This window comes from Oncorhynchus clarkii, chromosome 22, assembly GCF_045791955.1.
Source record: "Oncorhynchus clarkii lewisi isolate Uvic-CL-2024 chromosome 22, UVic_Ocla_1.0, whole genome shotgun sequence".
Classification (NCBI taxonomy): Eukaryota; Metazoa; Chordata; class Actinopteri; order Salmoniformes; family Salmonidae; genus Oncorhynchus; species Oncorhynchus clarkii.
Window position 1 is genome coordinate 25,234,096 of NC_092168.1, and position 22,327 is coordinate 25,256,422.

At 43.8% G+C, this 22,327-nt stretch overlaps 2 protein-coding genes across 3 annotated transcripts; both read right to left on the reverse strand.

Moving 5' to 3' along the window:
- Positions 1-6,381: 6,381 nt before the first annotated feature.
- Positions 6,382-10,787, reverse strand: LOC139380630 (tumor necrosis factor ligand superfamily member 13B-like). 2 transcript variants are annotated; one of them, XM_071123515.1, is made up of 7 exons: positions 10,565-10,787; positions 9,927-10,210; positions 8,935-9,058; positions 8,346-8,402; positions 8,091-8,215; positions 7,794-7,944; positions 6,382-7,700 (listed from the first exon to the last, which is right to left on the reverse strand). In XM_071123515.1, exons 2-7 carry the CDS (start codon positions 10,155-10,157, stop codon positions 7,588-7,590), a joined length of 801 nt encoding a protein of 266 aa, XP_070979616.1. In that variant the 5' UTR covers positions 10,158-10,210; positions 10,565-10,787; the 3' UTR covers positions 6,382-7,587. The 2 variants fall into 2 exon arrangements, with proteins under 2 accessions (XP_070979616.1, XP_070979617.1); XM_071123516.1 differs by having other exon boundaries at positions 9,927-10,207; positions 10,565-10,785.
- Positions 10,788-11,081: 294 nt separating this feature from the next.
- LOC139380629 (protein ABHD13) lies at positions 11,082-16,633 on the reverse strand. The gene is made up of 2 exons (XM_071123514.1): positions 16,453-16,633; positions 11,082-15,321 (listed from the first exon to the last, which is right to left on the reverse strand). The coding sequence occupies exon 2, from the start codon at positions 15,278-15,280 to the stop codon at positions 14,219-14,221; it is 1,062 nt and encodes a 353-aa protein (XP_070979615.1). The 5' UTR covers positions 15,281-15,321; positions 16,453-16,633; the 3' UTR covers positions 11,082-14,218.
- Positions 16,634-22,327: the final 5,694 nt, after the last annotated feature.

Genomic DNA, 22,327 nt, shown 5'->3' on the forward strand with positions numbered 1-22,327 from the left:
TTTTCCGAGGCTTTTCAGACACTTACTGTAACCTACAGACATTTATTAATGAGTCACTCACTGTCACAATCCTCTGTTAGGAATTGCGTTATCTGAACAAACAACTTTATCATACACTAGCTGTACACATGGTAGTTCAGTGGCAGATACAGGATGTCCTATCCAAATGACTGTTTATTTATTTTATTTCACCTTTATTTAACCAGGTAGGCAAGTTGAGAACAAGTTCTCATTTACAATTGCGACCTGGCCAAGATAAAGCAAAGCAGTTCGACACATACAACGACACAGAGTTACACATGGAGTAAAACAAACATACAGTATAAACAAGTCTATATACGATGTGAGCAAATGAGGTGAGATAAGGGAGGTAAAGGCAAAAAAAAAAGGCCATGGTGGCAAAGGAAATACAATATAGCAAGTAAAACACTGGAATGGTAGATTTGCAATGGAAGAATGTGCAAAGTAGAAATAAAAATAATGGGGTGCAAAGGAGCAAAATAAATAACTTAAATACAGTAGGGAAAGAGGTAGTTGTTTGGGCAAAATTATAGGTGGGCTATGTACAGGTGCAGTAATCTGTGAGCTGCTCTGACAGTTGGTGCTTAAAGCTAGTGAGGGAGATAAGTGTTTCCAGTTTCAGAGATTTTTGCAGTTCGTTCCAGTCATTGGCAGCAGAGAACTGGAAGGAGAGGCGGCCAAAGAAAGAATTGGTTTTGAGGGTGACTAGAGATATATACCTGCTGGAGCGTGTGCTACAGGTGGGAGATGCTATGGTGACCAGCGAGCTGAGATAAGGGGGGACTTTACCTAGCAGGGTCTTGTAGATGACATGGAGCCAGTGGGTTATGCGACGAGTATGAAGCGAGGGCCAGCCAACGAGAGCGTACAGGTCGCAATGGTGGGTAGTATATGGGGCTTTGGTGACAAAACGGATTGCACTGTGATAGACTGCATCCAATTTGTTGAGTAGGGTATTGGAGGCTATTTTGTAAATGACATCGCCAAAGTCAAGGATTGGTAGGATGGTCAGTTTTACAAGGGTATGTTTGGCAGCATGAGTGAAGGATGCTTTGTTGCGAAATAGGAAGCCAATTCTAGATTTAACTTTGGATTGGAGATGTTTGATATGGGTCTGGAAGGAGAGTTTACAGTCTAACTAGACACCTAAGTATTTGTAGTTGTCCACGTATTCTAAGTCAGAGCCGTCCAGAGTAGTGATGTTGGACAGGCGGGCAGGTGCAGGTAGCGATCGGTTGAAGAGCATGCATTTAGTTTTACTTGTATTTAAGAGCAATTGGAGGCCATGGAAGGAGAGTTGTATGGCATTGAAGCTTGCCTGGAGGGTTGTTAACACAGTGTCCAAAGAAGGGCCAGAAGTATACAGAATGGTGTCGTCTGCGTAGAGGTGGATCAGAGACTCACCAGCAGCAAGAGCGACCTCATTGATGTATACAGAGAAGAGAGTCGGTCCAAGAATTGAACCCTGTGGCACCCCCATAGAGACTGGCAGAGGTCCGGACAGCAGACCCTCCGATTTGACACACTGAACTCTATCAGAGAAGTAGTTGGTGAACCAGGCGAGGCAATCATTTGAGAAACCAAGGCTGTCGAGTGCCGATGAGGATGTGGTGATTGACAGAGTCGAAAGCCGTGGCCAGATCAATGAATATGGCTGCAGAGTAATGTTTCTTATCGATGGCGGTTAAGATATCGTTTAGGACCTTGAGCGTGGCTGAGGTGCACCCATGACCAGCTCTGAAACCAGATTGCATAGCAGAGAAGGTATGGTGAGATTCGAGATGGTCGGTAATCTGTTTGTTGACTTGGCTTTCGAAGACCTTAGAAAGGCATGGTAGGCTAGATTTAGGTCTGTAGCAGTTTGGGTCAAGAGTGTCCCCCCCTTTGAAGAGGGGGATGACTGCAGCTGCTTTTCAATCTTTGGGAATCTCAGACGACACGAAAGAGAGGTTGAACAGGCTAGTAATAGGGGTGGCAACAATTTCGGCAGATAATTTTAGAAACAAAGGGTCCAGATTGTCTAGCCCGGCTGATTTGTAGGGGTCCAGATTTTGCAGCTCTTTCAGAACATCAGCTGAACGGATTTGGGAGAAGGAGAAATGGGGAAGGCTTGGGCGAGTTGCTGTGGGGGGTGGAGTGCTGTTGACCGGGGTAGGAGTAGCCAGGTGGAAAGCATGGCCAGCCGTAGAAAAATGCTTATTGAAATTCTCAATTATGGTGGATTTATCAGTGGTGACAGTGTTTCCTATCTTCAGTGCAGTGCGCAGCTGGGAGGAGGTGTTCTTATTCTCCATGGACTTTACAGTGTCCCAGAACTTTTTTGAGTTAGTGTTGCAGGAAGCAAATTTCTGCTTGAAAAAGCTAGCCTTGGCTTTTCTAACTGCCTGTGTATAATGGTTTCTAGCATCCCTGAACAGCTGCATATCACGGGGGCTGTTCGATGCTAATGCAGAACGCCATAGGATGTTTTTGTGTTGGTTAAGGGCAGTCAGGTCTGGAGAGAACCAAGGGCTATATCTGTTCCTGGTTCTAAATTTCTTGAATGGGGCATGTTTATTTAAGATGGTTAGGAAGGCATTTAAAAAAAATATCCAGGCATCCTCTACTGACGGGATGAGATCAATATCCTTCCAGGATACCCCGGCCAGGTCGATTAGAAAGGCCTGCTCGCTGAAGTGTTTCAGGGAGCGTTTGACAGTGATGAGTGGAGGTCGTTTGACCGCTGACCGATTACGGATGCAGGCAATGAGGCAGTGATCGCTGAGATCTTGGTTGAAGACAGCAGAGGTGTATTTAGAGGGCAAGTTTGTTAGGATGATATCTATGAGGGTGCCCGTGTTTAAGGCTTTGGGGAGGTACCTGGTAGGTTCATTGATCATTTGTGTGAGATTGAGGGCATCAAGTTTAGATTGTAGGATGGCTGGGGTTTTAAGCATGTTCCAGTTTAGGTCGCCTAGCAGCACGAGCTCTGAAGATAGATGGGGGGCAATCAGTTTACATATGGTGTCCAGAGCACAGCTGGGGGCAGAGGGTGGTCTATAGCAGGCGGCAACAGTGAGAGACTTGTTTTTAGAGGTGGATTTTTAAAAGTAGAAGTTCAAATTGTTTGGGTACAGACCTGGATAGTAGGACAGAACTCTGCAGGCTATCTTTGCAGTAGATTGCAACACCGCCCCCTTTGGCAGTTCTATCTTGTCTGAAAAGGTTGTAGTTTGGAATTAAAATGTCAGAATTTTTGGTGGTCTTCCTAAGCCAGGATTCAGACACAGCTAGAACATCCGGGTTGGCAGAGTGTGCTAAAGCAGTGAATAGAACAAACTTAGGGAGGAGGCTTCTAATGTTAACATGCATGAAACCAAGGCTATTACGGTTACAGAAGTCGTCAAAAGAGAGCGCCTGGGGAATAGGAGTGGAGCTAGGCACTGCAGGGCCTGGATTCACCTCTACATCGCCAGAGGAACAGAGGGGAAGTAGAATAAGGGTACGGCTAAAAGCAATAAGAATTGGTCGTCTAGAATGTCTGGAACAGAGAGTAAAAGGAGGTTTCTGGGGGCGATAAAATAGCATCAACGTATAATGTACAGGCAAAGGTATGGTAGGATGTGAATACAGTGGAGGTAAACCTAGGTATTGAGTGATGAAGAGAGAGATATTGTCTCTAGAAACATCATTGAAACCAGGAGATGTCATTGCATGTGTGGGTGGTGGAACTAATATGTTGGATAAGGTATAGTGAGCAGGACTAGAGGCTCTACAGTGAAATAAGCCAATAAACACTAACCAGAACAGCAATGGACAAGGCATATTGACATTAAGGAGAGGCATGCTTAGTCGAGTGATCAAAAGGGTCCAGTGAGTAGAGAGGTTGGTTGGGGGTCACGGCGATTTAGACAGCTAGCCAGGCCATCGGTAGCAAGCTAGCATGGGATGGAGGTCTGTTATTAGCCACCTCTTGCGTTCCGTCAGTAGATTAGTGGGGTTCAGTGTGGTAGAGGGGATTAATACAAATCACACAACAACAAAAAAAAACAATAGATATAGTTATAGAGGCCCAAGAAGAAAAAAATAAAGAAAAAAAATAAATAATAATAAAAATAAATAAATAGTCCGATTGTCTATTCAGATAGCAGCCGATAAGACAGCTAACAGTTAGCGGGCCGCAGATTTGGTGTTCAGGTAACGTCGCGACGGAGCCGCGATAACTCCTTCGGGTAGATAACGTCGGCAGTCCAGTTGTGAAGGCCCGGTGGGGTCTCCGCGTAGGCAGTAAAACGGGTCCGGATAGGTGATTGTAGCCCAGGAGTGATTGATGGAACTCTTCAGCTGGCTAGCTCCGGAATAATTGATGTTTGCTCCGGAATCGACGAAAGCCGATAGTCACACGGATAGCAGCTAGCTAGCTGTGAGATCCAGGTATGAATGTCCAGAGTTAGCGGTTGAAATCCAGGGACATGGAGAGAAAAATTGGTCCGGTATGGTCCGAGCCGCGCCGTACAAAACTGCCGATAGATTTTCGAGCTAAAGGATAGCTGATGACCACAAACCGTGGTTAGCTGAATACTAACGATTAGCCAGTAAAGAAGCTAACTAGCTTCTGATTAGCTTGTGGATTAGCTTCTGGATTAGCTTCTGGCTAGCTTCTGGCTAGCTCCTGGCTAGTTTCTGGCTAGCTTCTTGGAGGATTACAGATTTGAGGTAAATAATACTTTTTTTTATAAATATAAATTGGTGAGGCGGGTTGCAGGAGAGTGTTTTGAAGATGAGTTTATGGAAAATTAAAAAATATATATAAAAAGGTATGTGAAAAAAGTTATATATATATATATATACGGGACACGACAAGACGAGGACAAAAGACGTCTGAACTGCTATGCCATCTTGGAACTGTATGAATTATGGGGGGTGAAAGACTCCCTCTCTTATTTGGAAAGGGTAGCCTCATGTCTGTTTGGGCTGTTTAGCTAGACCCACTATTTATTTGCAAACAGGTATAAATAGGTGCTGTGAATTAAACAAAGAGGCATACCACTGTATCCTCTGAACATAAAATTCCACCAACAGGTCCAGTCTTTGCTGTGTATCTTATTCTCCCACTCCCAGGATGTCCTGACAGCATTCTCTCTCAGAATAAGACTACAACTCCCCCTGTTTTCAACAGCACCTGTGATGCTTTGGGATTTCACAGCGGCCATTTCCCTTCCTGTACAGCTACAGTCATTCAGCTTCTATTGAGATAGTCAAAACTATTTATACCTGTACAAAAATTCACACTTCACCAAAATTAAGGCCAGTCCAATTCAACATAAAGCAGTATGGATATTCCAAAGATAATGTGATGTTTGTGATTGTGAATCAAGTCTCCCCAAAGACCGCAGAACTAGGCCACATGGAAACGCCTAGGAGCATTGTGTTGTGTAATCCACTAGGGGGCACAACAGCACAGTGAGCAAGTGTCTCCTTTCCTCCTGGTTCTAGGATGTTGTTATTCCTTATCGTTGTGTGTGTGTCAGATTATGTAAAACACCAAATGAGGTTCCTCATCTTTTATACCCTCCAGCATCATTTAAAAAAAACATTATTATAGACCCACTCTGCTGCTACATCTAGAGGGTTTAACCTTGCCCCATTTTTTCTATATTGATCTGATAGCTATTTTAAAATGGTAATCTCTCCATCTGTGTCCTGCCATTGTAGTTGAGGAAATAGCTAGCTAGATTGAAGGTTAATGTAGTGTGGTAGACTACCTCTACATTCATAGTTAAAGTGCTTTTGTTTCTCCTTGCACACTCACAAAACGGCCATAGCCGGGCTTAGCATAACAGGCAGCACCATGTGCAGGCATATGTCCTTTCATGTCAATTTGTTTCACTCCAACTACACTACTTTTGGGAGTGTTCTATTAGATACAGACCTGCATCCTGCCTACACATGTCAAAGAAGTGCCCTATAAGCTAATTACTAAGCTCACGGCACTGGGTCTGAACTCCTCCCTGTGCAACTGGGTCCTGGACTTCCTGACGGGCCACCCCCACATGGGGAAGGTAGGCAACATCACCTCCTCAACACTGACCCTCAACACGGGGGCCCCATAAGGGTGCTTCCTCAGTTCCCTCCTTTATTCCCTGTATACCCACGACTGCGTGGCCTCACATAGTTCCAAATCCATCATCAAGTTTGCTGACGACACTACAGTAGTAGGCCTGACTACCAACAACAACGAGACAGCCTACAGAGAGGAGGTGGTGTCGAGAGCATACTGTCGGGCTGCATCACAGCCTGGTATGGCAACTCCCTCAACAGTCTTGACTCTTGCCTCCACCCCAATGGAAATGTATTTAATCATCACTGCCACAGTTAATATGTATATATTTTTTTATTTATTTAACTAAGCAAGTCAGAACAAATTCTTATTTACTACCCCGGACGACACTGGGCCAATTGTGCGCCGCCCTATGTGACTCCCAATCACAGCCGGATGTGATACAGCCTGGATTTGAACCAGGGACTGTAGTGACGCCTCTTGCATTGAGATGCAGTGCCTTAACCGCTGTGCCTCTCGGGAGCTCTATAATATAGTGCTATTTCTAGTTTTTTTTATTACAATTTTAGTTATTTTATTTCACTTAGTCCTGCATGTTAGAGCTTGAAGCCTAAGATAATCACAACTGCAACCCTGTACATGTGACTATTAAACACTGAATCTGAGGGAGAATCACCATAGAAGCACCAGTACTGTACTGTGCTACAGTGCTGTTTCCCGTGGGAAGGTTTCCCTCTGGTGGTCACAGGGTGTACAACAAACCCCCTCTCAGGATGGGATAATATCGCTATCATTACCACCAGCCATAGTGATTAACTGCATTTATTGTAATACATGGTCAGGTGCTGCTTGGGAAACCAATTAATTGAGTGCTGCTGCTCCCTTCTGGTAGAATGATGACAACTCACTCTGCACCATTCAATAACATTGTCATAGACAGGATACAACACCATGAAATACAACAGGGCCTATTTTACTAGTATGCAGGTGGTCAAAATGATCATCAAGGCATCAAAGTGTAGTCATGGCTGGCGCTGTGTAGTCATGGCTGGGACTGTGTAGTCATGGCTGGGACTGTGTAGTCATGGCTGGGACTGTGTAGTCATGGCTGGGACTGTGTCTTGACTGTGTGTATTGTATATGATCATAACATTTAAGAAGTTTATGAGTGAATGGTGAGACACCTGCCAGAATAAGCATCAAACATTTCAGATCACACACAGTGACAGAGGCTGACACTGCTGTCATCATCATCATCATCATCAATGGCATCATCAGCCAGGCTCTCCAGTAATAGGCCATGATTCTGAGTCTGTCCGTCCGTCAGTCACTCTGTAAAGCAGATGGCATCATAGTAGAATAGATAATGTAGCTATCAGACCCAGAAGCCATAGTTCATTTAAAATAATTATTGTACACCACCACCAGTATCTACCAGATCAAAACTTCTAGTACCAGCAGTGTCCATTTCCACATGATGGCAATTGTATCTCCTAGTCCCCCCAGTCCAACTCCCCTGGTCAGGGTCAGGCCAGTCTGACAGCGCCCAGGAAAGTGGAGTCTCCATCCAGAGAAACTTTGGCTGTAGAGCGAGGGATCAACAGCTCCACACTGTCCCCGACCTCCAGCTTCACTATACCTATAGAGAACACAGTTAACACACTCAGAAACAGCACACAAACACACGCATGCACACACACAAATGTGCACGCACCCACAAAGACAGACTCACCCCCTGTGTAACAGGTGTTGTATGGGTAGACAGGGTTCATGTTCTGGATACAGCGGAACAATGTGACATGCTGAGCTTCATCTCCCACCACGTTCCTCTTCTTCCTGATCACCACATGACCCATGGCAAAGGTCGTATCCATGTAGTACACCTGCATGGGGGAGGGGTGATAGTTACTGTTGGGTTTTTGAGCCATTGTGAACACTATTGAAGTACACCTGGATAGGGGGAGAGTTAGGACATGTGAGCGGTCTATGTGATACACCTATTTTCCACCTGAAGGATACTGGCTCTCACCTGACTGTAGACAAAGTAGTATCCCTCCTCTCTGACCAGGATGCTGTCGCTCTCTGCCTCCAGGGCAGAGCCTCTTCTAAGCCCCGCCTGCCAGGGGATCCCTGTGTAAGGCTCCAGCGCAAACTCTGCACAACACCAGAACACAACATCTAAACATGCTGAACTACCTAGCCTCAGACTGTACGTCCTTCAATCAACTTAAGTATTTCTTGTAAAAAAGAAAAAAGTGTCTGACTGCATTTCCAGGTTCAGTACCTTTCTGGAATGTTTTCCTGTTGCTATCTGCCAGCATCTGTAGACAAGGCTGAGACACTAGTGGAAGGGGAGGACAGAGGAACAGTTTTGCATTGATTCAATAACCTCACCATGTACAAGATTAGTTATTTCTAGTCAGAGAGAGAGGAGAGGAGAGTGAGCGAGAGAGTGCGCAAGATTATAAACATGAAACTTTGCAGCTGGCCAGAAATAACTCAGTTCAGTGTTCAAATGTTCAAAGCAACAGACCCGTTTCACAGAATATGAGCTAAAAATAGCACAGCATTGACACCGACAAAGTGTTATATGAGAGAAAAGTAATGTCCACAACTCTAGTATGCTCCCATGGTGATTTAATCAAACGCACCATAAGACAACATTTTGCTACGAGGCGAATCTTCGTCAGGTTAAATCACCATGGGATCATACCAGAGTTGCGGACATTACTTTTATTCTTTGAAACGTTCTTCTGTCCTGCACCAGAGAAGTTTGATGTGCATGTTTTTCTTTTTTCTAACTTGCTATATGACCCACTTCAACATGTCAAAAAGACACAAACAGTCCCACTGAATAGCATTGTTAGTCTTGCCTGAGTTCTCAGTTCCTGTGCCCACACTCCTCTTCCTGACGAAAGACAGCCCAGGCTGGGGGTCAGGGGGGTGTGGATGGTCTGGGCTGCTTCTTCTGGCTCTGCTGCTCATCTGCTGCAGTGTCTGGGTAATGCATCAGAAACTGAAAGTTACTTTCGTAACCCGGGTTCTCTGATAATGAGTGACATGTCTTACAATGAGGGAGTTCGATTAACTGCAACGAGCTATCGGCCTGTGACATAAACAAGCAAAAGCAGTGAGGGAGGAACTCCCTTCTCAAATTGCAACAAGCTCTCACAGTCTCATGTCAGAAGACATTTATTTATCCATGTTTCTCAAAAGTCAAATTTCAAAGTTTTTCGAAAGTCAAATTTCTAAATGTTTGGATACTTCTCTGTATCGTTCCAAGGTTAGGTTTAGGCATTGACTCAGAATTCTTACGGTTAGGCATGAACTCTGAATGATTAGGGTTAAGGTTTGGGATAAGCTTAAAACAAAATGATCAAAAACAACTCTCTAGCACTGGATTCGAACATGCAACATTTGGAACCAGAGGTAGATGCTTGTAATCATCCACAACACCCAGGCCAGGGCAATTCCAGTCCTCGGGGGCCTGATTGATGTCACACTCTCCCCATCCCCAGCAAACACACCTGATTTAAACCAATTGAATTTTTAACTGAAGATCATGATTAGTTGATTATTGGAGACAGGTGTGTTTGAGGTCTTGGCTGATTTATTACAGTGAATGATAAGTGAAATAATCTGTCTGTAAACAATTGTTGGAAAACTGACTTGTGTCATGAACAAAGTAGATGTCCTAACCGACTTGCCAAAACTATAGTTTGTTAAAAATACATTTGTGGAATGGTTGAAAAACTAGTTAAAGACTCCAACCTAAGTGTATGTAAACCTCTGACTTCAACTGTATATTATGTATGTATGTATATTACAGACCACAGCATCAGATATGAACGTGTAAACGTCTTACCTCTCCATGCTTAGCCTCTTGTTGCTCCTCTCTCCTACGGAAGACCTCTGACCGGAGCTCCTCAACTTCGGCCCTAAGGGCCAGCAGGTGGTACAGAGACAGAGCAGAGAGAGACGAGGAGGTGACCGCTGCCAGAGTCAGCAGCAGGACCAGCCAGGACAGCCTCCGACCCCCAGACTCCTGCCTGGAAGCAGGTGTACTACCCTCGGGATTTGGACCTGCAGATGCCATCACAGGGCCCAGACAGCCTCCTCTGTAGTCAAACAGGCTGCATGACCTGCCTTCTGAATCAAATCACATTTATTTATCACATGTGCCGAATATAACAGATGTAGACCTTACGTGAAATAATTACTTACAAGCCCTTATTAACCAGTTGAAGAAATAGTGAAAAAATATTTACTAAATAAACAAAAGTATAAAATCGAATAAATAACTAGAAAATTACCTAACAATAACGAGGCTATATACAGGGGTACAGGTTAGTTGAGGTAATTAGTAAAGTGACTACGCATAGATAAACAGTGAGTAGCAGCAATGTAAAAACAAAAGGAGGGAGGGGGTTTGGGGGTCTCCTCTTGGGTTAGTAATCCTGGATCTTTAGCCTTTAGTTAATGTTACTCTCTCTCCGGTCTTACCTTCTCTCCTGTCTCAGTGTCTGCACCCTGTACTGTAATGTTGTATAAGGAAGGGTAGAACAGCAGCTTCCCTCCTCTGTTCCGCTTGATTAACCACACTCAGAACTTCCTGCTCTGATGACGGCCCAGCCAAACCACTCTCCCTCACTTTTTACCAGTCTACACGCCGTCCATCCTCCCCACTCTAAACGACAAACTCTGCCTGCTCCATCCACATTAGTCTGAAAGGGCACAGCAGGGGTGAGACATCGGATCCAGATTAAAGTCACAGCTGATATGCCAAGCTTTAAACGTGTCAAAACACACAATGTGGCGTGGAAGAGGAAAGGGTACAAATATGATGACTCTTAGATGGCTCAGTAAATAAGGAAGTGCAGAAATCACCCTTGCTTCTTAAAAACCTGCATAGCAAAACTAAACTGCATTACCAAAAAGTATTTGCAGCCAACATCTTTCAGGGAATGTGGAACCAGACATTTTACAGACAAAAACATGTGTCTAAACATTACACAGACAGTTTAGCAGAATCTTGGGTTTATTCAGTTATTGCATGTTACTGTACAGAGAATAGAAAGTGAGATTGTGTACATAGAAAAGAAGAACGAATATAAAACACATCAACACTAGAGTAGGGAAATGAGTGCAATGGTTGTTTTCCTAAACTGAATGGATGAACATTACAAATTCAGTTAATGAAAAGGTACAGAGCGCTCAACTACAATACCCATAAGCCTCCGGTTCAGAGAAGAGTGAACATTCATCACCATCATCATGCATTTAGTGCTTCAACATATCAGTATGTCAACATATGAACACTTCAGTACATCAATAATACCCATGCATCCTTCTCTCCTGCAGATTGTCAGCTTCCACACCATTCTGAGAAGCATTAATAATCAGATAACTGTACAAAGGCTATTTTACACAATGCCAGTGCAAACATGTAGAATAGCAATTGCTTTGAGACAAAACATTCAGTTCGATTTGAAATGATTTCACAATGGGACCTCGTCGGTGGTTGGTAATCAGGCAGGGCCAAAGATTCTATCAGCAACGTTTTTGAAAAAAAGTCCCACACCTATCAACTCGATCAACAACTTTGGTGGGAGTCTGGGCCAATTCCAGTCAATTCAGAAATTGCATTGCACTCTTAGGATGTCTAACCATGTCCAAGTTATCTTACAGTAATTTAAATTAAATGGGTATTGACTCCCACTGTTTATGGCACATTGCCAGGTCATTGTCTACAGGTAGTGGTGTGTGTAACTGACAGGGTCTGATTGTGACAGCACAGCAACACGCTCCACTCACACACATTTTGATATGGCAGCAAGCCAGTCAGTTCCTGCCATTGAAATATTTTGGCAGTCTACTCTCAGAGAGGGTAGACTGGTACTATAAGGTCTATAAACACAAATGCATCAACACAGACTCAGTAAAGTGTTTGTCCATCATACACACACAAGCCAACCACTGCAGACAAAGCATGCACCCCTTGTTGGGTTACAAAACATCCCACATAACGCTATATAATGCTGGGGATCTCACACTGTACAGAGTTTCTCTTCATGTAAAGCACACTGGTCAACTCACATCCACACTGACTACACATTCAGTAGGTAATTGCCTATATATTGTAAAATAAGTGCCCTATATAAAAGTTAAAACAGTTAAAACCAGAAACGTCACCAACGCTGAGACTGTTTCATCTCACTGTGATGGAGAGTTTAGTCTGAAGTTAGACTCTAGAGCCAACATGTCTGCTGATGCTGAGTGTCTCTGTTTGTTGTGTCAGAATGGCTTCAATACTGTAAAACTGCACTGCAGCATGCTGCACTGAGACTGAGAGCAGGGTCATATTCATTAGAGCACACCGTAGCAAAACAACTAAACATTAGCGTTTCTTTTTGTACATGTTTCATTACGTTTCCTTTTGTTTGGTGCCTAATGAACAGGACCCAGCACAGTAAGAGTTTATTATTGTCTATCTCACAAGCACACCTGGATCAACTTGTCAACAAGCCCTCAATGAGCAGTGTTTTCCAAGGCTACAACACAAATGTGTACTGTCGGGTGTACTCAAGGACCACAGTTGGGAAACACTGGTCTAGCTCACCTTCAGTCCCTGGGAGACATGCAGGAAAGGTTAATTAGCTTGTGAAAAGCACTCCAAGAGGATAAAGCCATTTCTCCACAAGAGCTATAGGGTGAGATGAGACACCAGCCTACTTGAAGGAACAATTATGTTGAGAAGAATAGATTAACACAAATAATAATACAACTTAGTCCCACTCGAGTCTCAAGGCAATAACACAGGGATCAGAATTCAATCATTACACACCCAACACACACACACTATCTAACCAGAGCCTGTGTGTACCTGGCTCACAGGAAGTATAAAGTAGAGCCAGGTGTTTTTTCAGGCCATGCTATTTGGGAGAGTGCACTTAGATTTGTAATAGTGTGCAGAACATTGCAGATAGATGTGTATTTTACAGACAGACACAGCTCACGCCATGACCTGAAGTTCACATCCAACTGAAAGCCCTGGTGTGGCCGACCAAGATAAAGGGTCATGGGTAAACTATGCAAAGAGTTGACAAACAGTTCCGGCCACATCTGAGTTTATATTTATTGTCAGAGAACATAAGAACGGGACCTTTGCAGAAAAGGAATATAATCAAGGGATTTATAACAAAAACAGTTTGATAGTGAAACTTGCAGTTTGTGCATGCAGCTTTTCAATGTGCCACACAGTTCTCTACAGAGAACCAATATGGTACAGCCCACATGGTAATCTACCGACTGATATGAACATGATTTTATATTATGAAGCCTTTAAGATCCTCACACATTTAACTTTAAACAGCGTGTCCTGAAATAGCATAGATTATATTAAAAAAATTTAAATGCCAAGATCTTGGGTCTTACGTCATTACAACAGGCAAGACTTTTATTGAATTCGTGAAAAGCGATCATATTTGTCAAACATTTCTTATTGAGTTACTGAAATGCTATTACGCTAATCAAACATTTTTATTGATTTACTGAAATTCTGTTATGTTCTTTGTAAAACCTGTGGTTGTGTTGTGTCTGACAGTATGAACATGGTTGTGTGTATGGTGTGTGTGTAAGCCATTCAAAGGCCATAAAAAGTACATATTCACCCATGCATTCATAGTTCAAACACAAAAGCATTTCCATGTTAATCATCCCCCCACATCAAACACTGTCCCCCTCCAAATATACTCCCCAATTGTTTGATCTGGTACAATTACACCAACAGAATAAGATAATAAAAACCAAACCTCCCAAAAAACATAGAAATGTACATTCTCTCTAACCTGACCCTAGTAGTTGAGCCCAGTTTACTCCTGTTCATTCAAATGGAGGAGTCAATACCCACTCTCCTGTATCCTACCATCACACTGACCTGGTCCAGGAACAACCCATAACCCACCATAGGTACTTAAAGTAGATCATAAAGAACTGGACAGGTATAAGCAATATGGTAGTGGTTGGCTGCACCTTGCCCTAGCTTTTCCATTTTGCTTATTAGACTTATTCAATCATTTCCAATCTACACAACTGTATAGGGAGTATGGAATGCAGGGTTTTCTCTAGACCAGACAGTCTTCCTCCCTCCCCACTAGACTAGATGATGGTGACGCTGGCAGTGGACTGGACTCTCTCCTCGTGGGCGTGGCTCTTCATTAGGTCCTTGACAAACTGCTCGAGAGCGGCGAAGTAGCCCTGGCACTGCCACGTGTCGTTGTGCGTGCCCTCTGGGAAGATGGCCAGCCGTTTAGTCCGCGCCGGCGACAGCTCGTACAGCTGCTTCATCATGACAGGTGGGATGAGCTGGTCTGACAGGCCTGACACGAACAGCGAGGGCATCCGGCACAGTGCCACTTGTCTGTAGGACAAGAACTGGTTCCGGTAGCACAATAAGGGCAGCAGCCTCATGGGCAAGAAGGAGAAGAGTGTGGCGGCCATGTGGGGGATGCTGAGGAAGGTGTTCTCCACCACGATGGCCGCCACGCGGTGAGGGTTGGCCGAGGCCAGGCGTACTGCCACCGCCCCCCCCAGAGAGCGGCCGAACAGCATCACCTTGGTCTTGTCTAGGTCGGGCCGGGTCATCACGTAGTCCAGCGTGGCCTGGGCGTCCAGGTACAGGCCATCCTCACTGGGCTCACCTTCGCTCTTCCCATACCCCCGGTAGTCCACCAGCACCACATTGGCCTTCAGGTTCACCAGCATCAGGAGCGCGTTGGGCACCCGGTGCCCGATGTTGCCCGCATTGCCGTGGAAATAGAGAATGGTGGGTGGGGCCGTGGAGCAGGGGTTAGATGCATTGCCGGGGGCGACCCCAGGGTTGCCCAGGCTGTCTCCACCAGTGTAGCGGAGCAAGATAAGATTGAGGCGCACGCCGTCCTTGGTGTGGATGTAGACATTCTCATGGGGGATGCCTGTGGGCATGGGCACATAGAGACGGGAGGAGGAGGGCTGGTCGGGGAAGTAGAGCAGCACATCCTGGAACTTGTAAAGGATGCCAGCCACCGAGGCCAGGATGAGAGCCAGGAGGAAGAAGCCTCCATAGAGGTGGAAGGTGAGGATAAGGGCCAGGAGGGAGATGCGACAGGCACCCCAGGACCAGGAGGCCAAGGCCAGGGCACAGCGCTCCACCGAGCCCCACAGCCTCCACGGCTTCTCCATGGCACAGAGAAGACACACAGGATCACACCACCACACACACCCTGTGCAGAGAGAGAGGAGGAAGTGGATTGGGGGGAAGGGGAGTGGGGGAGAAGAAATTGAAAGCCGTGACTCATGCACTGCACTAGACGACACCACTTGAGGTTCTTCACCTCTCACAATTTACAGCTCAGCCAGCCTACCACAGGTGGTAACAAGGTCGTTAAATAAATAATGTAAACCTTAGAGATGAGAGACACCAGTGGACCCAAACACACACAAAAAAATGACACTATCAATCAGCCGATATGCTGCCTGGCCTCAATGTTAAAGCATGCGTGTCTTTGGAACAATGCCAGTCTCAGTGGTGGTTAAACTGGAGAAGTAGGCTGACGGCTTTTCACCCTTGGGTCATTAACATTGGACTATATGAGAGCAGAGAGTACTTTCCCTGCATCATTCCAATGTTTGGCCTTAATCTGCCAGGCCATTAACCGGATTAGAACCAAACGCGCCTCAGTTACACAAAACCTGGTTGCTACTGCGAATCAGCACCACTGTGAATTGGTTGGCAAATATGAGACAGGTCTTTCACCATACAAAATATGGCATGGTTGGTTCTAATGCACATCTGAATAAATCATTGTAATAGAACACAGATCTGCTGATAAATTCCCTCCATGTCACATAAGAGATGGTGTTTTAGAGCTGAAAACACTCGAGGCATGACATGCCAAACTGCCAAATGGATCAAATAAGGAATGCAGCCTTGTCGACATCATCATTGTCAGACAAGTTGTCAATATAAACAATTCATGACATGGTAGTTGTCAACAACAAAGACTATTTGAACATTTAGTTAACTATTTACTACACTGTAAGTTAACTTGAAAAGGGGCGGCTAGTGGTAACCAGGCAGTGCATACAGAAACATTAGCTAACGCGTTAGCTAGCTAACATTAACTATGTAAAAGTCACCAAGTTGACAAGTTTACAAATGTGTATGCACTGAAATGCTACATTACTTTGGCTAGTAAGCAAGCAAGCAAGCATGCAGCTCATCTCTGTGTAAACTACGATTTGCAATTCACAGTGGAAAATGCCAGCTAGCTAGCCACATAATTAGCCACCTTGTTGTTGGCTAACAACCTAGCAACAATTTGGCACGTATAGCTAGCGAGCTACACACTTACCTCTCTCTCATAATTTGTCGATTCAACTGCATGCAGCGAGGTAAACAAATTGCATAGTAAACGCAGTCAATGTCATTCGGTCCAGAAGCTCACACAAAATGTATATTCAGATATGAGCGGCTATAAATAAACAACCCGGCAGACAACCTAATGCAGTTATGTAGCTAGCTACTTCCTGTATAGTGTTTCTTCACTCATGTCACTTTAATAAATTCCGTGTAGAACGTGGCAAACAAAGAACAAGGTTCCACATTAACTTAAACTTGCAAAAAAACAGATGTAGTTCCACTGGTCTCCAGTAGATGGTAATGTGTGAACATGGCTTTTGCTGGCCAAGGCCCACTGAGTGATGCAAAACTGGAGCGTCTCACAGTAATCCATGGTCCATTGTAACAGGCATAGAACAAATGAGCAGACATGTATTTAGAAAAATGCAAAACTTCTAAATTATGGCAAAGTAAGTGAAAACCTCTGTTCAGTTATTATTTTCATAAAACATTGTAGAAAATCAGTAGTGCTATCAACTGCAAGGTTGAGAAACAAATAAAATAGCTAGTGACTGATGGTGATAAAGCAGAATCATGGGACCCCCGTGGAAGTTGAAAATATTTTAAACAGAATGTTTCAGCACTAAAACGTTGTCGGAATATCTCAAGATAGGACAGGATACAGTCAAAAGTTTTAACACACCTACTCATTGCAGGGTTTTTCTTTATTTGTACTATTTTCTACATTGTAGAAAAATAGTGAAGACATCAAAACTATGAAATAACACATATAGAATCATGTAGTAACCAAAAAAGTGTTAAACAATTTAAAATATATTTTATATTTGAGATTCTTCAAAGTAGACGGCCTTTGCCTTGACAACAGCTTTGTACACGCTTGACATTCTCTCAATCAGATTCTTGAGGTAGTCACCTTGAATGCATTTCAATTAACATGTGTGCCTTGTCAAAAGTTAATTTGTGGAATTTCTGTCCTTCTTAACACATTTGAGTTGTGTTGTGACAAAGTAGGAGTAGTATACAGAAAATAGCCCTATTTGGTAAAAGACCAAGTCCATATTATGACAAGAACAGCTCAAATAAGCAAAGAATAATGATAGTCCATTATTAGGTGGAAAATCTCAAGAACTTTGAAAGTTTCTTCAAGTGCATTCACAAAAACCATCAAGTGCTATGATGAAACTGGCTCTCATGAGGACCGCCACAGGAAAGGAAGACCCAGATTTACTTCTGCTGCAGAGGATACGTTCATTAGAGTTAACTGCATGTCAGATTGCTACCCAAATAAATGCTTCACAGAGTTCAACTTACAGACACATCTCAACGTCAACTGTTCAGAGGAGACTGCATGGTCGAATTACTGCAAAGAAACCCCTACTAAAGGACACCAATAAGAAGAAGAGACTTGCTTGGGCCAAGAAACACAAGCAATGGACATTTTTTATGAAAATAAATATTCAACCTTTATTAAACTAGGCAAGTCAGTTTAAGAAGAAATTCTTATTTACAATGACGGCCTAGGAACAGTGGGTTAACTGCATTGTTGAGGGGCAGAATGACACATTTTTACCTAGACTTGTGGAAATCTGTCCTTTGGTATGATGAGTCCAAATTTGAGATTTTTGATTCCAACTGCAGTGTCTTTGTGAGACGCAGAGTAGGTGAATGGATGATCTCCGCATGTGTTGATCCCATCGTGAAGCATGGAGGAAGAGGTGTGATGGTGTTGGGGTGCTTTGCTGGTGACACTGTCTGTGATTTATTTAGAATTCAAGGCACACTTAACCAGCATGGCAACCACAGCATTCTGCAGCGATTCGCCATCCCATCTGGTTTGAGCTTAGTCAGACTATCATTTGTTTATCAACAGGACAATGACCCAAAACACACCACCAGACTGTGTAAGGGCTATTTGACTAAGAAGGAGAGTCATGGAGTGCTGCATCAGATGACTTGGCCTCCACAATCACCCGACCTCAACCCAATTGAGATGGTTTGGGATGGGTTGAACTGCAGAGTGAAGGAAAGCAGACAAAAAGTGCACAGCACATGTGGGAACTCCTTCAAGCCTGTTGGAAAATCATTCCTCATGAAGCTGGTTGAGAGATTGCCAAGTGTGCAAAGGGTGGCTACTTTGAAGAATCTCAAATATAAAATATATTTTGATTTGTTTAACCCTTTTTTGGTTGCCACATGATTCCATATGTTTTATTGCATAGTTTGACGTCTTCACTATTATTCTACAATGTAGAAAATAGTTTTTTAAAAATAAAGAAAAACCCTTGAATGAGTAGGTGTGTCCAAACTTTTTACTGGTACTGTACATTATGACCACTTAATTCTCAATCCACCACAAAAACAGTGACACTGAGGAAATTCAATAGGGTCGCGGTGTGTGTGTGTGTGTGTCTAACGACATATACTGTACAAACAAAAACAAACATGCAACTACATGGTTATGTCAGCACGAATTTGAGTACACAATCAGCGGTGTCATACACAGGGTATCAATTTCTATCCAACATAATTATTTAAAGTGATGGTGATGGATGAGAAACAACACAGTGTTGTTTACTGCTGACATCAATTGCTCCATCTCTCAACTCCCACCCCAGTGACCTTGTAATGAAAGACAGAGCTACGGAAGAATAAACTGCATCCCCACAGCATACACATCTCACCCCATATTCTGCTGATCTGTAACAACTCACGCCCCGACCAAACCAAAATAGAGACATAAAAAGGAACTAAGGTCAGGGCGTGACATGATCAACAAGAACACTAGCAAGAGTGACTCTGCTGCTTTGATACCAGAGGTTTAGGTTAGCCACAGAGAGCTCAATAAACCAAACACATAAATAGGCTATCGTTCTACAGTTGAATGTATGTAACAATAAAAGCAGGACTTACAATAAAACAACCATACAGCATTTTGTTTCCCCCCACCAAAAAAAACACACAGGGTGACTCTGAGGGTAGGTTCTGGTGTGTTTAATTTTACTAACTTGTCCTCCTCCGCAGGAGGACCTTGCTAGGAAGGAACAGACAGACAGACAGACAGACAGACGATGTGTAGCGACTGAGACACAGCTCTTGACCACTCTGCTCCTCAGTCCTTCAACTTGATTTATCCGATTATCTGATTCACAGATGTTAACTCACAACAGAATCCTTGAGAAGGAGAGTCAGTTTTCTCTGGATCTTGTAAGACAAATTGAATAGAATGTGAGATAGAAAGAGAGAGATTTAAGGTATAGTATTGAGTAAATGAATAAAACAGGTACATTAGATATGTGCATCAAAGTACATGTTCAATAACAAGTGACATTTTTGATACTGAGGTGTGTGAAGAGCATGATACCATATAGTCATAGAAGTCAATCATAGAGAGACAGACAATCACCCCTGTCAACAAGATTCCCTGCTGTCGTTCACACTCTATAGGCCCCAGCTGTGTCTAGGAGGTGGGGTCACCAGAGGTCCGGAGTTGTCACTCCAGCATGACAGCTTGAGGGTCAAAGATCAGTGTTCACAGCAACATTAACTTCCTGGAAAAGGTGTATCTGTTCATGTCGACATTACCCTATTGGAAGTCCTTTATCCACAGGACTGAAAGACAGTCTCATGTCTAGATTGTTTACTGAAATGGACTCGTGGGAAGAGCTTAGCTGCTTGCTGTGTATTTCTGCCCAATTGGCATCAAGAGTAGAGTACAGCTGGATCCAAGCATATCTTCACTTCTGTCAATGGGTATAAAGATATATTCAAGACAGCCCCTACTGTTAGGCAAAGAAAAGTAATTAGCATGAATAAGCCAACAATACAACATAAATGCATATGAGGACACACCCAATCCCACAGAAGTATGCGCAGGCTTGCACACGCACGCATGCATTTGCATGCATGCATGCATGCACGCTCAAGCGCATAAATGCACAACACACAGTTTGTCTTGGGTTATAGGATACTGACATTGTGTTGGGTGCAGTTTATAAGAGATTGACAGCTGGCAAGTTCACTTTATCTACCTACGACTCAATTACCTTAGTCATGCCACTCAAAACAGCTATTATACCTACGTGCACATGCACGCACACACACACACACACACACACACACACACACACACACACACACACACACACACACACACACACACACACACACACACACACTCACTCACTCTTCTGGGCACTTTCCCCAATCCCACGACTCAATTACTTTAGATGTGGCAGCAGTCTAAACAGCCGGCGGCTCCCTGCTCAATAACAGTTAATATAACACAGAGGCACTGGGACGGGCTGGCTGGGGATATGATAGCATCACACCAAGAGACACGCTTGTCATTCACCTCACGTCACTCAGAGGAGTGCTTGGACCATACAGTAGGACGCAATGAATGAGATAAAATGTCAGCCTCTTGAATCAAGTGAGTGAAAAATATTTCAAGCAAAGAAGTACTCTCTTTCTTTTTCAGGTAATGGAATGTGCTTAGCATCCCCTCTATCCATTTTTGTCACACATGTCACACAATTTCGGCTTAAATGTTATGGTATTTGTCTTGATTGCTGTTGCTTATTTGTATAGAGGACTATATGTTGAATATTGTGTTATTGATGTGATACTGCCCAGCCATTGGTTGTGATACTCAAGGTGACAGATTTGAAGTCTGTGACTATAGTACATAGACAAGTGGTCACCTTGGAGACGAGCATGGCAGTGAGTCAGAGAGTACAGCTATAGCAACAACTCAGTCCACTACTGCCCACACCTAGCCCCTGGCCCAGTATGTGTGTGTGAGACAACCTGTGGATGACACAGACCTCACCTGACAGAGACATCAGAGCGGTAAAAGTGCATCCTCCATTTTCTCCAGATTCATAATTAACAGAAGCTGCTGCTCAACTCTGCTCTGATGTCTTTGTTCTCAACGCCAATCACTGAGGGCTAACGCCAGTGTGTCCAGTACAGTGAGGGCCTAATAGCTAAGAGTAATAGCTGGTCCTATCTGGGCCCACTAGGCTGCTCCACATCATGCCTGCCAGGAATAAATTGGGTGGAAATTGCTGCATGTCTCAGGCGGCAATTAGAGGGCCTCCTGTGGCGAAGAGGCAGACATTAACTAATAAAGGCTACATTTCCCTTGCAAATGAGCATCCCAGCATCCAGCTCTCTCTTTCACCCGCCTCACCCACCCAAGCAGATGAATGCATATCATTCCCTTAACCCGAGGATGGGGGAAGGAGAGATGGGGGGGGCATGGGTGACCTCAAGGTAGATAAAAGGGACGCCTCAAACCAAACCTTTAAAGTCATCTGAAGAATAACATAGAAAGTCTAAGTCGCAGCACACCACACTCTCTGTGTGATCCATACACAGCACCATCATCATCCTCTCCGTCTAACTCAATCCTCTCTGTGTTACTGTAACTGCACCTGATTGTAACTATGGTGATGGCTAATGTGGTAATAGCTCAGTGCTGAAAATGCGTCACAACAGGTAGGCGGTGGGCCAGAGAATCGTATCTGCTTTAGTTTTCGAGATGATCGGTCTCTGGTGAGGGAGGAGCTGTTTTTTACATGTTATTTTTTTCTGAACACATTTCTGTTTGTTGGCAATGTCAATTCTTGCTATTTAAAAAAAATACTTACTTTTATGTTCACTATCTGGACAGGCAAACGCTGCAAAGCACTAAAAAGTAAATCAATCAAACTCGTTGCAACGGTTCCATAACCACAGATGCTGGGAATCGGGAAGCAAGTACAGGGTGAGGATTTAATAATAAATAGACATGAAACTTAACAAGAACAGTATCTGGACAAGAGAAACAAAACAACACCAATAAAGACAAGGGAATGAAACTGAGG